Source organism: Drosophila subobscura, chromosome A (assembly GCF_008121235.1).
Source record: "Drosophila subobscura isolate 14011-0131.10 chromosome A, UCBerk_Dsub_1.0, whole genome shotgun sequence".
Lineage (NCBI taxonomy): Eukaryota > Metazoa > Arthropoda > Insecta > Diptera > Drosophilidae > Drosophila > Drosophila subobscura.
Genome location: NC_048530.1, coordinates 1,591,292 through 1,609,182, shown reverse-complemented (window position 1 = coordinate 1,609,182; position 17,891 = coordinate 1,591,292). Strand labels below are relative to the sequence as shown.

The window sequence follows — 17,891 nt, the reverse complement described above, 5'->3', positions numbered from 1 at the left end:
TATATATACACAGACATATATATACATACATACATATGGCGTAATCAAATTATCGATTATTAATAAAAAGCAACCAAAAAACGTACATCGATAAGCAGCATTTCATTCGATAGTTAAACTCTAGACAGCAGGCCTGTCCGACCACCTCTTGGCAGCTTTTTCAGTCACACATCCATCATTGATATTTATTTATTTCAACACAAAATTTTCGGTTGTTCCCAAACATGAGTAAGGATTTGGAGTACGAGTACAATCGGAATAACAAAGTTTGGGACCGCAACGAAACTCACACACGCGCAGACGCCCTAACGGAGGGATTTGTGGGTCTATTGGCCATCGGGAGCGTGACGGCGATCGCGACTGGTATAATAACGGCGCGCGGCAGAGCCGGCCTGAAGTCAGCCGCTACGAAAGTACGTAATAAATTTTGTAATTTTGTGCGTGGCACTGCAAAACCGCAAGTCCCGGGTCCTGATGCAACACGGAAACTAACAGCATTTGAAAAGATTGACCTTGGACTGCGGGAAGGGACGGACTTTGCTGCATATAAGAAAAAGTCACAGATATCGTGTCTTGCCGCGCAACTAACGTCGTCTACATTAACAGACAGTGTGCATACGACTGAAACAAAACAATTAAATAGAGCACGAGGAGCAGCCGCCAAAAAAGCATCCGATTCGATAGTGTCCCGTTACTTGGACACATCAGTTGTACCGTATCCAAAGCATCCCATAGATTGGGCAGCAGGTTTTGAAGCCAAGCAAACCACGTTGCGGGTCGGGAGAAGTGTGCCCCCGGTATTTCGTTCAGGAACCACAAAAGTTGGAAAGTCAGTTGAAAAACCAGACTTGGTGACTCGAGCTAAATTACGTCGATTGAAAATATATAGAGATTTGGGACAATTTGCTGAAACACAGCGACCAAAGGTGACGCCTGGAATATTGGAGGGAACAGTTCTGAAGCAGTGGAAGTAACAACAACAGAAGAAGCAGATATAACAGTAACCAGTAATTTAACAGCCGTCACTGGACAAGCGGACTTAAGAGCCGCCACTGGCCAAGCAGACTTAACAGCCACAGGTAACTTAGACATAACCGCCGCCACTCATAAAGTAACAGTAACACTCATAACAGAAAGCTGTACATTAACAGAGGGCGAAACTGCCAAGCGTTCGTTAACAAATAAAAATAAAAAGAAGGAGCAAACGACCAGAAACAACAAAAACAGACGCAGCACAAGCAAGAGCGCTAACGATCGGAAGCACTGCCGATCGTTTGATGATGACGAAACCCAATAAACAACAATAACAAGAAAAGAGAGCAGCAGGCAGCAGAGTACGAGCAGTGTCATGACGCCAACGCCGCCAGAGACGATGTCGGAGAGAACGAGCCAAAACAAAGAAGAGAAACCGCCGCGCGAATCATGGATGCCGGGCAGGGGGTCAAAGCGAACAATTAAGAAAGATGTGGATCCAACGCAACCACCAACACCGCTTCTACCCCCGCCATCCGAAGAGAAACCCAAGCAGATGGGAGTACCGCGAGAGCCAAAGCAATCCACAAAGCACGCACCAAAGCATGAGAAACCACCGTCGTTACCGGCGACACAGCCACGAGTCGGCTCCAGCCGAGTGGGCAGCTCCGTACTGATAATGGCCCCCGACGAACTGCTCGATGCATACGAGCAGGCGGTGCTGGAGGCCGAGGCCGAGGAGGAGAGCGAGCAGAGCGAAAACGAGCGTCGCGAATCGCAGCGCAGCGGTAGCAACAGAAAGCTCAGTCCACTCTCGACGCTCGAAGCCGTTCGTGACGGCCTCCTTTTATATTCGGCAAATTCTTAAGATTCGTACGGCGCCTCGACATGCATGGAGGCGGTACCGGGAACAACATCAACTTTGTTGAGGGGCTCATCGACTTCCTGGCGGGCTCATTGGGTGCGTACACACAAAGTGCTGTCAATGTAGTGGGAATAATACGAATGGACCTTTCTCCCCCATCATTACATAGGTGGTGCCGCACAGGTGTATGTCTCGCAGCCGCTGGACACAGTCAAGGTGAAGCTGCAGACCTTCCCGGAGGCTTATAAAGGAATGTTCGACTGCTTCGTGAGCACGTATCGCAAGGATGGCATATTCCGGGGCCTATATGCGGGTTCCCTGCCCGCTGTAGTGGCCAATGTGGCCGAGAATTCGGTGCTATTTGCCGCCTACGGCGGGTGCCAGAAGTTTGTCGCTTTCTTGGTCAACAAAGAGACGACCGGCGAGCTGACGACCACCCAAAATGCCTGTGCCGGCTCCCTGGCCGCCTGCTTCTCCACGCTCACCCTCTGTCCCACGGAGCTGATCAAATGCAAGCTCCAGGCCCTGCGCGAAATGAAGCACTTTATCGAGCCCAGTCATCCGGAGGATATGCGTACGCCCTGGTCCCTCACGCGGTACATTTGGCGCACGGAAGGTAAGTGGTAGGTGGCCACCCAGCCCCCACATATAGACCACACGTATCATGATTGTTGTCCCGCGGCAACACTCGAGTTCCTACACGATTAGATTATCTTAGCGTGGCGTTTTTCAGCAATCTAGAAATTATTCTCCATAATTCATAATTATCGCATCGCAATGCGATGCCCGATATGGACAACAGAACCCGACACTCCCATCCACATGGTTTTACGCGATCGCTGCTGTGGCGTTGCCAGACAAACCCGTTGACGGTTAGTTTTTGAAACTTTTTTCCCCTGAGGCATAAACATTACAAAATATTTTTTTTTTTCGATTTTTCCAACATTTTCCAAATCATTCCATCCAAACACAAAAATCTACATTTAAAATAGTTTTTGAAATGAGTTTTCAGAGGTTTTTTTGCACACATCTCATAAAAATATAGATGCAAAATGATTACAAAATGGTATAAATATTAGTCAAAAACTGTCTTCGGAATTATGTCTATAAAACAGGAAGCGAAAACTCTTCTATAATATTTTTAGAATCTCATTAAAAAATATTGCAAAACATGCGATAAGTAGCAGAGATTAATGCCTCCACATCGCTTAAATCTAATCGAAATTGAATGAGCTGTCAGCCTTCATTTGTTCTTAAACAATAAGAAAAGTCAAAAGAATGAATAATATTTACTACAGCAAATTATGAATTACTTGATATTTGATAAGAAATATTCTCAGCCTTCGTACATGCCACGCATAATGACGTAGCACAAGAGCGAGTGAGAGGCAGATAGGGGAAGTTTGTGGATAATACATAAGCACAAATAGTTGATAGTGGTGCCCCAGCCCCAGCCCCAGCCCCAATCAGTTGTCAAGTGGAAAGTTACTGAATCCGTCCGTCCGTCCCTTCGACTTTTCTGCTGACAGCTGCCAGATCAATGGCGTGATGCATGGAGCGGGAGTGGGGGTACGTGTACGCATGCAATGATTCGGCTTGACGGTTGATTGATGCTCAGTTCTTATCACCGACATGTAACGTAGTAATTTCCATAAATAACAAACGGAATGGCCTCCTCACGTGCCAATCTGTTTCCTACTCCCTCTCTCGCTCTCGCTCTCTCTCTCTCTCTCTCTCTCCCCTCTCTCGCGTTTGTCATTGCATTTGTTATTTTCCAAGCATAATCCATTAATTGCTTTTAATCTCCTCTACACGCGCTGCACACACAGGCTTGCGCGGCTTCTATCGCGGCTTGAGCTCGACATTCATGCGTGAGATGCCCGGCTATTTCTTCTTCTTTGGCAGCTACGAAGGCACCAGAGAATTTCTGCGCAGGTAAGGGACCAACAGTCCAACGATACCATCATTCATTTAATCATTCTCATGTTTTATCACTGCAGGAACAATCAAACCAAAGATGAAATCGGACCCATGCGCACTATGGTGGCGGGCGCCATTGGCGGCGTCTGTCTGTGGACCTCCACGTTTCCCGCCGATGTAATCAAGAGCCGCATCCAGGTGAAGAACCTCAATGCCAGCATGTACGCCGTCGGTCGTGAGATTGTACAAAACGAGGGCGTCCTGGCACTCTACCGCGGTCTGCTGCCCTCCGTTCTCCGCACCATACCGGCCACGGCCACACTCTTTGTCGTCTACGAGTACACCAAGCGAGCGCTTCATGGCACCCTCTAACGACACCTGGGACCGCGGGCGGTCGCCGTCGTCGTTGTCGTCTTCATTGCCATAACTCTTGCGAGCGTTTTTTTTTTTCGTCGTTTAGTTAGATCATTTTTAGATATTTAGTGTGTGTGTGCCCCCGTCTGTGTACATTGTTCAGATATTATATGACTGACTATATATCCATGCTGTTTGCAATCGATGTTGATTTTCTGAATGTTTGGATTGCTGATCCGCTGATCCTGGTCTTAGATCCCGGTCGCCTGGCGCAGACGTCGCTTAAGAAAGCCCCGTCGATCCGCGGATGTTTCCAGTTCGCGCCACTCGTACCAATTGATCTACGGAAAGCCAATGGGTATTAGTATTTTTATGGTATATGTAGTTTAAGTAAATAAAGATATGTGCAATAGATGTAAACAAATATGTTGTTATTTTATTCATTACCTATTTGTGATAACCTTCACTTAAGTGAAGTGTGACTTGGACCGGCATTTACAAGTTTTAACGTTGTAAATACGAGTCAAAACTGAGCAGAGGCCGAGGCTTCATTTATGATTAAAATGTGAGCAAACTTACAAACTATTTTAATCAGATAAAGGACACAAAACATTCCTAAAGTGCTCGCTGGCAGTAGATACACAACACTTTAACAAACGAGAAGGGACGTGTGAGACGCTTCTTACGCGTCACAACTTTTATACCCGGCACTCAGTACTACATCTGTACATTAGCGGTTATTTGTCAAATTTTAAATTTTTTCTTCATCTGTCATCTACATCTACAACACTTCTCACACCAACACGCTCCTTTAGCTCGCCCCCCTTCCCTAGACCCACACACTGCAGACTCACGGCAAAGGAAGAGCCAGCAGCCGGCGGCCAGTGTGCGGCCACTGCGCGAAGCAGAGTGTGAATGAGAGAATGTGCAAAAAACAAATATAAGCTGCGGAACGGGGTGGGTTTGGCCACTGCTAATTAATTTCTTCATTGTGGCTATAATAATGCTCCAATAATGCCCCAATTTGGTGATCTGATAGAAATGGTCATTCCCTACCGAATGTAGATTTGGGAGGGGGCGTGGCTCATTTTTGAAATACACTTGTAACAGTGTGAGCACACAGAAGTATGGATGCAAAATTTGGTGGCTCTAGCTTTTATGCTCTCTGAGATCCAGGCGCTCAACAAGACGGACGGACAGACGGACGGACAGACAGACAGACAGACATGGCTCAATCGACTCGGCTATTGGTGCTGATCAAGAATATATATACTTTATGGGGTCGGAGATGTTTCCTTTTGTGCGTTACACACATTCACTTTGTGCACATATACAAAATACCCTATTTACTCGTAGAGTACCGGGTATAAAAATTAAAACTCGCTTATTTTTGATCCAAGATTCCCATACCTTAATGTACATATTTTCCTGCTATCCATGGATTTATGAATGTGCGTAATGATCGGATAAGGCGGAAGACTTTATCTGTAGAATGCCCCCTACTTTTCTCACATTTTCCATAGGAACATTTAAATTAAATTGTATTTTGGAGCCACTCACCACCACCGGCTGATGGCCCAATTGCTTGAGCTGTTTCAGCTTCATTGCCAGCTGTCCCGTGTGCCGCTGCTTGTCTCGTATCACATTATTCCAGCCAGCAACCACAATGATCACGGTGGCCAGATGCTCATCGTGCTCTCTGTCCGCGCCGAGCAGATGCCGCCTGGTGAGCATTGTACCGCTGTAGTCCGGCGGACAAGAGTCTGCATCGATGGGCAGTGCACGCTGCTGTCGAAGATCATAGCAGAACACCAGATCACAGCGCTCGTACTGGGGCAGAATGTGCTTGAAGCTGAGGTGTCGGTAGAGGCCGGAGGCCGCGTCCCGAATGTCCACCAGAATGCGATCGGTCTTGTTCAGCTTGAAGCGTCCCTCTCGTTCGGGTATGTACTGCGTGTACTGCTTGCCCATCTGCTGAATCTGCCGCTCGGTGAGGAGTTGGCCCTTGTACACATCTCCGCCCAGGAGGCGGGCACAGCCATCCAGGTGGAAGTACTCCCGACCGGGCAGACCGCCGCGGTAGGCATGCTGCAGGAAACGCGGCTCGAGGGTCACTCCGAGCAGCTCCACATCGTAGACACCCCGCATGGTGAGGAAGTGGAGGCAGTTGGTGAAGCAGCGTGGATAGCGCATGATCTCGTCCAGGCGTTGGCGCATCAAATCGGGCAGCCGCTCGGCCAGGCGCTTTTCCACACCGGACACGCTCTCCAGGTTGAACAGGGCCATGACCAGGCCAATGCGCTCCATGTCCTTGAGGCGGGCCTGGTCCAGCTCTCGCTCGAAGCGCTTGAGGATGCATTCGATGAGTTGGTCGTCGCAGGTCTGCAGCTCGCAGCCGAGCAGAGCCATATGTAGGCAGGTCAGCAGGGAGACGCGCTCCACCTGCGGCTCCAGGTCGCGAAGCAGCCGGATCAGCGGCTCCACTTGCGGCAGCTTGCTGCTATAGCGTAGAACTTTCAGCAGGGACACCAGCGTGATGTCCTCCACGGTGTCCAGCTCTTTGGTGAGTCTATCGTAGAGCTGGTTGAGCAGCTCGGGATTCCGGATCTGCGTCTGCGTCTTAAAGAAGCCCATGGCCATGACGCCCAGCTCCTGCAGCGTCATCTGGTCGATACAGCGTGCCAGATTCATCTCAAAGTCGAACATCTCGAAGACGGGGCGCCGCAGCAGGTTGCACAGGAACATGGACTGGACAAGCTGTTCCGGCGGCAACTTTCTCAGCTTGCGGCCCAGCTTCTTGAGGGCCAGCCACACATACTCCCCGATTCTGGCCAGTCCCAGCTGGTACCAGGCATCACTCACCAGCAGCAGCTGCCCGGTGGGCCAGCGCTCTATACGCCGACAGCACTCGATGTCCAGTGTATTCCACAGCTCCATGTAATTCCGCGTCTTGGTCGATTCCGGTGTCGGCAGCTGGCCCAGGGCGCGCAGTGTGCCCAGCAGCTGGTCGTCGGACAGATGGTGAGTCTGCTCGCAGTATGTGCGGGCGAACCCGTCGAACTGTGGCTCACTGATCTGGGTGTTCGTTCCCGCACAGTGCTGCACCAGGGCCAGAAAGTTTGCGTACAGAGCGTCGGGACTGAGGTTCCTGTTCGCCTCTAGGTAGCCCAAAAAACTGGCCTCCTGCACGTGGCTGTCGACGGGCCTTAGAATATGATAGGGCTTCAGGGACTCCGACAGAATGCTGTGGGCGAACTGATTCTCTCTGTCCACAAAGATTTTCGCCGGCAAAAGCACGGACGTGCGAATGTGACGAAATAGAAGTCGAGGCGCCTGCTGCCCTACACTCCGACAGAGGCAATTGACCCGTGACCACATGATGCAAATCAAATCAATGGCTTCTATTCATTTATCTATACTTTTGTTCATTAAAGTCGCGTTATGAAAGTAGCAAGAACCGAAACAGAAGCGAGGCGCAACAGCTGTTTTGAATGGAGCTGCCACATCGCTGGAAATGGAAATGTAAAATCAAAAAAATAACTAAAATATATCAATTTTAAATGGAAAGGTAAAGAGCAATTTTGATAACCAGCTTAGAGCAATTAAATTTTAATTATTTCAACATAACGCACGATTTAACTTGTTTCGGCAGAATAATTAGGCTAGGGCCATATCATAAGAAAAATATGAGTTATCCGATTAATTAGTTTTTAATCAATTTCCACGCACACAAATAAACAAATTTAAGACAAGGCACATTTATCTCTTGCGCCTTATCTCTTCGCCAACAGAAGCGTTTAAAGCAATTATTTACAATATTAATTAGAGCTGCCACATGGCTAGAAAAAGGTAGAATCCACGATACCGATATGTGCTGATACTGATATACATCGCTACGACTCACTTATCCTTTTATTTCAATCTAAAAACTTGTTAAAAACGTACAAGAAAAGTTTGGGAACAGTTTCTCTTGTAAAAGCTCATTGCCGGAAAAACTCAAGTCGATATTTTGCAACACTTCAACGGTTGGAACTATTGCCAGACTTTTTATGGAAACAGCTGTTGCGTTAGTTTGTTTGTGTGAGGCAAGAGACGCCGTAATTTATTGCGAATGAAAATTTACAATATTGTCGTTCGGTAAAACTCGACTGGTTGATATTAGCTTGCTTATGAAGAAGGTAAGTGTCATACAACAATACTTAAACTTTTATATTCGGGTCTACCCCATTTGGCATTTGCAGCCGATCGTACACAGTCCCGTCCCATATCCATAGATTGTTTGCTCACATTCTGTCCAACACTCCAAATCCCACGTGTTGCAAATGCTTTTGCATGAATTTTTATACCCGGTACTCGAAGAGTAAATAGGGTAAATTGTATTTTTGCACAAAGTGAATGTATGTAACGCACAGAAGGAAACGTCTCCGACCCCATAAAGTATATATATTCTTGATCAGCATCAATAGCCGAGTCGATTGAGCCATGTCTGTCTGTCCGTCTGTCAGTCCGTCCGTCCGTCCGTCCTGTTGAGCGCCTGGATCTCAGAGACCATAAAAGCTAGAGCCACCAAATTTTGCATCCATACTTCTGTGTGCTCACACTGTTACAAGTGTATTTCAAAAATGAGCCACGCCCCCTTCCGCCTCCGCAAAAGGGCGAAAACCTCCCAAATCTACTATTTTGAAGATAGCAAAAAACTAAAAACGCCATTCCGTAGGGAATGACCATATCTACCAAATTGGAGCAGTATTGGAGCATTATTATAGCTACAATGAAGAAATTAATTAGCAGTGGCAAAACCCACCCCGTCCCGCAGCTTATATTTGTCTTTTGCATATTCTCCCATTCACACTCTCCTTCGCGCAGTGTGTGGCGTCTGCCCCTGCCGTTCCTCCGCCTCTGCCATAGCCGTGGCTAAACCCACCCCGTCCCGCAGCTTATTTTTGTTTTATGCACATTCTCTCATTCACACTCTGCTTCGCGCAGTGGCCGCACACTGGCCGTCTGCCGCTGGCTCTGCCGCTGGCTCTGCCGTGAGTCTGCAGTGTGTGGGTCTAGGGAAGGGGGGCGAGCTAAAGGAGCGTGTTGGTGTGAGAAGTGTTGTAGATGTAGATGACAGATGAAGAAAAAATTTAAAATTTGACAAATAACCGCTAATGTGCAGATGTAGTACTGAGTGCCGGGTATAAAAGTTGTGACGCGTAAGAAGCGTCTCACTCGTCCCTTCTCGTTTATACCCGGTACTCGAAGAGTAAATAGGGTATTGAAGCATATCTACCCTACCATTAACATAATCATAGGGTATAACAATCCGTTAAAATATTGTGACACTTTGCATGCATGCCTTCAGCATACATATGTATATACATATGTACATACATATAATTATAAGAGATAAGCATTGCATGCTGAGCTTGCACTTAGCGGCTCAAGTTGTCTAACTATACACAACATATGCATGCCTTCTGCATACATATGTATGTGTTTACATCAGGGCTCGGCACCCATACAATTAACGAGCCGTTTTTGCGTTTGTGTGTGAAGACGCACTCAAAACGGAACATATTTCGGGTTAGCTGAACCCAATATGAATATTACAAAGAACTCTCAATAAAGTATTACAACGGAGCAGACGCTCCCAACTTAATCGCTCCAGCTATTGATCGTATTACAGTATATTGTATTTGTGCACAAAGTGGATGTATGTAACGCACAGAAGGAAACGTTTCCGACCACATAAAGTATACATATATATTCTTGATCAGCATCAATAGCCGAGTCGATTGAGCCATGTCTGTATGTCCGTCCGTCCGTTCGTCCCTCCGTCTTTTTGAGCGCCTGGATCTCAGAGACTATAAAAGTTTGAGCCACCCAATTTTGCATCCATACTTCTGTATGCTCACACTGTTAAAAGAGTATTTCTAAATAATCCCTGCCCCCGCAAAAGAGCGAAAACCTCTCAAAGCTACAATTTTTAAGATAAAAGAAAACGCCATTCCGTAGGGAATGACCATACCTATCAGATTACCGTATTGGGATCAGATAGGATCATTATTATAGCCAGAATAAAACAATTAATTTGAAGTGGCTAAACCCACCAAAAGTTGTGACGCGTAAGAAGCGTCTCACGAGTCCCGTCTGGTGTTTAGTTGTATTCCGTTTCGGAAGTACCAAGTTATGAACTACCAATCCAAAAAGGCTGCAGAAGCTACTCTCAGACATATGTAAATTCTCAAAGAATACTGACGGCCTTTCAAACTGCAGAATTTGCGAAGGTTATTGTTAGATGTGTTTCCATACATGTGCATATATGTATGTACGTATGTATGTATATGATTTATAAAACTCACATCCATAGAAAAACGACCATTCTTGTCCGCAAGTACGGGCTTACCCAATTTTGTCAGCGCTTGAATCGTTGGTTGTCCTCATACGCTAATACAAGATCCGCCAATTCCACTATACAGAAGTAATCTCCTGCGTAGATCCTTTTCTTATTCAATGTTTTCTTTACTGTTTATTCATTTAAGAAATATTCAAAGTATATTGCATAGTTTGCTAGCAAAAATAAAATGTTGATTTCTTTTCGTTTGTATGGGAAAATCATGGGAAATTCTGCAGATAATAGATATCGAAAATGTTGATTGTATTTATGTATGTATAAACATATTTACATAAAAGCATACAAAAAGGTGAAAAATCAGGGACCGTTATCATTCCATTTATTTAGCTATTTAGCTATATTTTAAAAATCATTCAATCATGATCTTGTTTAAGTTTTTAGCATAATCAATATTGATAATAAATATTTATTATAACGAAACCAAAATATAAAACTCAAAATGTATTGTTTATTTTTGAGTTTTCTTTTTTTTAACTCCAAACATTTTTATTTATAACTATTCAAAAAAAATTGAAAATTTTTGGTGTAAGTGCATATTTAATCCTTAGAGCAGTCTATTGCTCCATTTAATTGTTATTGTTACGGTCCCTGTAAAAAACATGTCAGTCTAAGATAAAGTCATTATTAATGTTTGAGAGCTGGACCTCCCCTGGATCTAAGCAGCTAGACATAACAAAACTATTCATAATAACATAATTATAAGATAACTGAAATAAGATTGCCAAGTACCCAAAGAGGAAATTACATAATTGTCTGCAAAAGACAGCTCTTAAATAAAATTAAAACACGGCTCAAAAAAAAAAAAAAAAAAAAAAAAATTTGAGAGTAGCTTTGAAAATGATGTATTAATATTTGTTTATGGAAATAGAGTATACAAATGCCCATTCTTTACCATACCTACAGGTTAACAAGCAACAAATTGTCAAATACGTAGCAATTCATTCCCACTAACGTACATTTTAAGCTATTTTTGTTGGTTGACCTTTTTAGTTTTAAACTTAATTTGTAAACATTCCAACAAAAGACAGTCGTGAAAACTAGCCAATCTTGTTAAGAATGAAAGGTATTTCGGTATATTTCTGAGGGTGTGTCGGTATATTTTATCGATAGTTCTGTGGTCACACTGCTGCCGATGATAGTTGTTGTTGACAAATAGACCAATTGTTTGGTCAAAACACATTCTATTGTGTTCGTTCGGCAATTTTCAGTAACTTTTTTATAATATTCAACACAAAACTGAAGTACCTGGTCAATGCGGACTCATCTCTGCGACCAACCAATTTCGCTGTAGCGATTAAATATAACAAAAAAAAAGATGACCAAACACCCAAACACTTTTCAGAAGAAGCATTCCGTTGGTGTTCAAAATTATGCAGCCATATCCCGTATGCCCTTGACGGACAATGCCCGGAAAATACAAACTGAAGCTACAAAACCAAAGGGAACTACTTTGATCCAAGTATCCATGGAGCAATCTTTGATTGTCATACAGGATCGCGTCAACTTGGAACAGGAGCAGCAACAGGATGCTATGCTGAGTGTTAAGCGTGGTAAGCGTGGTGGCAGAGGGCTAGTTCGCATGCAGTTGGCATTACAGCCACACAATTCTTTCTTTTACAGATGAACAATTATGGGATCTGACGGACGATGAGTCTGTGATGAGTATCGGATCGAGTGGGGAGGACAGATGCACGGAAGTTACTCCCATCACCATAGACGCTCTTAAGGATAATACATCCGCGGTGGACCGTGTCTCGTCCCAGAACGCCGCTTCCAATTGTGAAAACACCAAAAATGTGAGGAAACCACTGGAGAGATATCTGGAGAAACGACGACTGATCAAGGCGGTGAAAAAGCGACGTGTTCTCTATGATACCAAACATCCGCGCTTCCACGACAGGGACTTCAAGAACGAAGTGTGGCGCTGCATTGCCAGACGCCTCTCCATGGATATGGAGGCCTGCGTTGATATTTGGAACGAGCTGCGCTACGAATTCCAGTGCCACAAACGTGAAATGCTCAACTATAAACAGAAAATGGCGAGGCATCGTCCGGCCGGTCGCCGTCCTTTTATGGTGCTCGAGGAGGAGATGTGCTTCTTGTATCCGCATGTGGCCAGCTATCCGCTGCTGCGGGAGAAGAATCCAGCGGAGTCAGTGAATGCTCCAGCGCCAGCTCCAGAGGATGATGTGGTGCTGGTGAGTGCCGCTCAGCCAATGACCATTATCTATTTGGATCTGGACAATGAAAGTTTCAGGATCACGCCCGTAAAACGTCGTCTAATCGAAGCCGTACGCTACTATCCCCAATTGTATAATGCATCGAATATCAGCTACAACGATTACCACCATCGCGGCCTCATCTGGGGCGCCATATCCAACGAGCTGGGGGATAAGGCCACCAAGCTAATGAAAAGCTGGATTATTCTGCTGACGCGCTACGAGTGGGAGGTTAGCCGGGGCCCCGATGAGTCGTCAGAGCTTATGAAATTGATGGTATTCCTGATACCGCACATCCCGCATATGAAGGAGTCGGTATATAAGACCTCCAAGTACCTGACGGCTGCCTGGCACTATCCCATCGAGAATTTTCGCAGCGTTGAGACGCTGATCAAATTGATGAAGGGCAATACGGAGCTGGTCCAGCTCACCGAGGAGTATCTGCACCACAAGAACAAGCCGCCAGCCTATCACAGTCTCTGGCAGAAGGTCGCCGCCCAGGCGATGAGCACACCCGAAAGCTGTGAGGTTACCTGGCTGGTGTTGCGCTCCTTTCACAGCGAGCTTGTGGAGATGCGTTTGGCCAGCTATAAGCTGAATGACAAGTGGCTCTTCGAGAACACCATTAACGAGATATACAAGACGATCGTTGATCGCACAGTAAATCGTGAGGGCAAAAAGCCAGACGAGCCCGATCCGGCCATTCGAACACCGATGGTCAGAGTGGCCCTGCTAGACACCAGGACGGAGGAGTTGCTAAAAACAGCAAAGATTGCACCACGCATGTCACTGGCCATTGCTTATCCGCCTGCTCCCACCACAACCAGTAGCAGCAGCACTTCCACCATCACCAACCCCACATCAGTGTCAAGCAGCAGCAGCAGCACCACCACCACCGCAACGTCCACTGCCACCACAGTGCCAAGCACAGTGAGCTCATCGCCCTGCTCCACAATATTGAAGAATGATGGCTTGAAGTTCATGAATACCTTGAGTATGGCAGGGCGAAACAGCACCTTGGTGATGTCCGCAAATACTGCGCCCGGTGTGCTGAATGGTAAGCCGGTGCCCAAAGTGTTTGTGGTTCGTCGCAGTGTTCCGTTGCCAGTTGAAGCACCCGCCCATGAGATACCATCCTGGATGACGATGCAAACAGCATCTTTGGGATCCCCTGCGCCGCCCGTTAGAGTGGCAATAAATCAGACTAGTGTGCCCGATCCACCTACAACGCCATTGACTGCCACATCCATGACCGCTCCCAGTGGAGCCTTGAAGCGAAAGCGATCGTCGATCACTGTCAATGGGGAAGGCACTGGTAGCAGCGAAACGGGAATCAACGAGATATACAAGACGATCGTTAATCACACCGTAAATCGTGAGGGCAATAAGCCAGACGAGCCCGATCCGGCCATTCGAACACCGATGGTCAGAGTGGCCATGCTAGACACCAGGACGGAGGAGTTGCTAAAAACAGCAAAGATTGCACCACGCATGTCACTGGCCATTGCTTATCCGCCTGCTCCCACCACAACCAGTAGCAGCAGCACTTCCACCATCACCAACCCCACATCAGTGTCAAGCAGCAGCAGCAGCACCACCACCACCGCAACGTCCACTGCCACCACAGTGCCAAGCACAGTGAGCTCATCGCCCTGCTCCACAATATTGAAGAATGATGGCTTGAAGTTCATGAATACCTTGAGTATGGCAGGGCGAAACAGCACCTTGGTGATGTCCGCAAATACTGCGCCCGGTGTGCTGAATGGTAAGCCGGTGCCCAAAGTGTTTGTGGTTCGTCGCAGTGTTCCGTTGCCAGTTGAAGCACCCGCCCATGAGATACCATCCTGGATGACGATGCAAACAGCATCTTTGGGATCCCCTGCGCCGCCCGTTAGAGTGGCAATAAATCAGACTAGTGTGCCCGATCCACCTACAACGCCATTGACTGCCACATCCATGACCGCTCCCAGTGGAGCCTTGTCGATCACTGTCAATGGGGAAGGCACTGGTGGCAGCGAAACGGGAAAGGAAACTGAAATTGAATCGAATGTTCACAAATTGCCAGCAATAGCCAACACCCGCCTGCAAATGCAGATCATTAGCAAAATTAAAGTTGAACTTTTGACGGATGGGAATTCGTTGCATATCCATGGCGGTGCCCTGATCACAGACTACACCTTGCATAAAGAGCGTGTGGGCATGCTGATACGCGAGGTGATGGACATACCGATTCTACACAACAACAATCCAAAGCTGGAGAGCAAGAAATCCGAATTGTGGGGCAATGTGGCAAGGAAATTTCACATGCCAGGTGAGAGAGAGGCGAGCCCATGGGGGAGGGCTGTCCCTGTCCAAATCTTTGTATTTAAACCATTATTATTTTATCTCTCTGTAGCTGATGCCTGTCGCGCCACATGGAAATTCTTGAGTGAAAACATCAGCCTGTTTCCGGCGATTGCGCCAATGCCGGATCTGATGGGTCTCCACAAAGGCTATGCCAAGAATTGGCAGAAGTCCGAACGGGTTTTCAAACTCTTCGAAGAGGTTGCCGCCAAGAATCAATGGATTAAAATCCGGCATCAGCTGCCCCTGCTCATGATTCACTTTCGCATGTACGAGCATTTGTACAGCGACATGCGTAGGCCGCGACCCGGCGAGATCTTACAATCGCCACGCGTCTACACCCAAAAGCAGAGCGATGATGTTTGGCGAGTGGCCAAAGCAAAGTTTTCCGATAGTAAGCTGCGATTCTATTCCCCTTTTCTTATACACTTAACTGATTTTGTGCCTTTCAGTCAATCATATGGAAGTTTGGTCCACATTTAAGTTGGCTTTTCGCACATATATGGATGATCTGGAGATGGGCATTGAGAATCCCTGGCCTCGCCTATGGTGGCAGGCTTTCGATCAGCTTAGATTCCTTGTGAATGTGCGCTATCATCCGCTGGAACCTTACTACTATATAGTCCACACAAAGATCAGGGCGGAGGTGAAGCGTTGCAGTATCTATGAAAAGTTGATGCCAACGCGCCAACCCGATCTCAGTCCAAAGTCAAGAGCGTTGGGCAGTCAGGTGCGCATCGACTGGGAACCATTGCCCTGGGAGACCGAGGAGGCCAGGCGTCTGCTGACGGGCAAACTGAGAGCGGACACAGTCAGTCGGCCATACGTTATGGCTCCACCACCAGCCACAGCAACAGCTGCGTCTCCTGCTAAGGCTGTGTGCTCTGCTCCTGCTAAAGTTGTGTCTCCTGCTCCAGCTGCGTGTCCTGCGGCTTCTGCATGTGCTCCGGTTGCGTCTCCTGCTCCTGCTCCTGGTAAACTGGGAGTCGACACAGTGAGTCCGTACGTTAAGGCTCCACCACCAGCCACAGCAACAGCTGCGTCTCCTGCTAAAGCTGTGTGTTCTGCTCCACCTGCATTCCCTGCTAAACCTGCGCCCCCTGAATGTGCTCCGATTGCGTCTCCTGCTCCGTCTGTGTCTCCAGATACTGCTCATGCTCCGGCTACATCCTTAAGCCTAGCTCAGTCTCTTGTTCCTCCTCGTCCGCTTGTTTTGGTGTCCAAGGAATACAAAGGCGGGACTATGCCTGATGTGAAATGTTATGGCCAGCCGTTGCAGACACCTCCAATATTGCAATGTGCAACACAGCGACTTTTGCCGATTTTACCAGCCTTTGAGATGACCACCATGCTGAAGCAATATCCCAATACCTTCAGGCAAGCCACCACCCATGAGAAACGCACCGCCTGGGTGCAGACTGCCACAGAACTGAATACCACAGGTATGTAAAGACGACTGACACGCGACAGCATACAATCAACCTATGGTATACCCTTCCTTCCTTGCAGTGATTGGTTGCCGCATGAGCATGCAGCATGCGCTACGCGAATCGCGCATCCTGAAAATCGCCGATCCAACGAACAAATGCCAGTTGGGGCAAAGCTATTATCGCCACATAAATGATATCTACAGTGAGGTGAAGCCGGAGGCACAACCCGTCAGGATCAGTCAGCTGTTGGTGCGTACACCGGAACAGCTCAACCAGACACAGATCGAAGGAGCAGCCACGTTAGGAACGAGGCGCTTTATGCCTGAAATCTCCATGAGCAATGCCCATCCACGTCTGGTGCTCAAGAACTGGTCCCATGCGCTTGCCACTTTCAGTCCTGAAAGCCAGCAAAAGCTGTTCGGAAAGCTGACCAAAGTGTTTGCCAAACATGCGCTGGCATCGAGCGAGTCGATAGCCAAAAACGAAGTCATCGAAGGCTCACACACAAATCACACAAATTTGAATTTTTAATTAATTAATAAGAGAGTAATAATTATGTACCTACATATGTATATGCAAGCATGTTTGCACCATCAAGCTCATGCCATTCTAAATTATATTTATAAATTATTTCTTTACTCTTGGCTTGGTATCCAGAGTCAGACACACCTTTAGTTTATAAAGTCTTTATGTACATACATTCAAACAATGCACTATGGGGCATTTGACCAATTTTTGTGGCATTAATTAATAACTTCCAAACGAAACATTATTTTTTGATTTAGTTTTTTTATATGTGTTTATAATAGTAAAAGGAAGGTTTGTTGAAAAAATGGGCGTGGCACCGCCTTTTCTTCAGGGTAAAATCGAATTTTTATTTTATTTTTAAATTGAATCAAACAAATAATGATGGGAATATGTAAAGCAATGCCATATTAAATTAAAAAAGTTGTGCCCGGATTTTTAAAAATTTATAAGTAGAAGATAATCGTATTTTTACATTGACTTCCTTGTATACTGCAAGCAGCTTCTTTTCTTTAAGTTGTTGAATGTTGGACACAATAGCACTGCACGTCAGTGCAGATATACTGGAAATGTCTCAACTTTATTATAATTGCACGATTGAGCACGAACTTATCCAATCTGCACAAAATGCAAGTTTATGTTCTTTTGTTATTAAAATAGTTGAAAAAAAAGTTGGTGATAGTTTGTTGTGTTTTCCGCAGTTTCACCCCATTTCCAACCACCATACCAGAACGACCATCCGTACAATTTGTTGCTGAGTCGCTGGTCACCGCCCACTTTTATGGGCAACTACAGAGACATCAAAGTAAGCCCCTAACAAATTGGGAACTAGGATACAATGGCACAATATGATGTGTGAT

The 17,891-nt window shown here is 46.4% G+C and overlaps 3 protein-coding genes across 6 annotated transcripts; 2 read left to right on the top strand and 1 right to left on the bottom strand.

Moving 5' to 3' along the window:
• Nucleotides 1-180: 180 nt before the first annotated feature.
• LOC117901768 (mitochondrial ornithine transporter 1) lies at nucleotides 181-4,535 on the top strand. The gene is made up of 5 exons (XM_034813080.1): nucleotides 181-1,079; nucleotides 1,152-1,933; nucleotides 2,007-2,453; nucleotides 3,667-3,772; nucleotides 3,838-4,535. Exons 2-5 carry the CDS (start codon nucleotides 1,861-1,863, stop codon nucleotides 4,127-4,129), a joined length of 918 nt encoding a protein of 305 aa, XP_034668971.1. The 5' UTR covers nucleotides 181-1,079; nucleotides 1,152-1,860; the 3' UTR covers nucleotides 4,130-4,535.
• Nucleotides 4,315-7,584, bottom strand: LOC117900915 (FAST kinase domain-containing protein 5, mitochondrial). Its single transcript, XM_034811865.1, has 2 exons — nucleotides 5,672-7,584; nucleotides 4,315-4,452 (listed from the first exon to the last, which is right to left on the bottom strand). Exons 1-2 carry the CDS (start codon nucleotides 7,487-7,489, stop codon nucleotides 4,363-4,365), a joined length of 1,908 nt encoding a protein of 635 aa, XP_034667756.1. The 5' UTR covers nucleotides 7,490-7,584; the 3' UTR covers nucleotides 4,315-4,362.
• Nucleotides 7,585-8,185: 601 nt separating this feature from the next.
• LOC117897509 lies at nucleotides 8,186-17,350 on the top strand. 4 transcript variants are annotated; one of them, XM_034806432.1, is made up of 6 exons: nucleotides 8,186-8,289; nucleotides 11,857-12,064; nucleotides 12,135-15,044; nucleotides 15,129-15,470; nucleotides 15,529-16,518; nucleotides 16,586-17,350. In XM_034806432.1, the coding sequence occupies exons 1-6, from the start codon at nucleotides 8,281-8,283 to the stop codon at nucleotides 17,035-17,037; spliced, it is 4,911 nt and encodes a 1,636-aa protein (XP_034662323.1). In that variant the 5' UTR covers nucleotides 8,186-8,280; the 3' UTR covers nucleotides 17,038-17,350. The 4 variants fall into 4 exon arrangements, with proteins under 4 accessions (XP_034662323.1, XP_034662314.1, XP_034662331.1 ...); XM_034806423.1 differs by lacking the exon at nucleotides 8,186-8,289 and adding an exon at nucleotides 11,630-11,682 and having other exon boundaries at nucleotides 11,830-12,064; XM_034806440.1 differs by lacking the exon at nucleotides 8,186-8,289 and having other exon boundaries at nucleotides 11,744-12,064; nucleotides 15,529-15,929; nucleotides 16,104-16,518; nucleotides 16,586-17,349.
• Nucleotides 17,351-17,891: the final 541 nt, after the last annotated feature.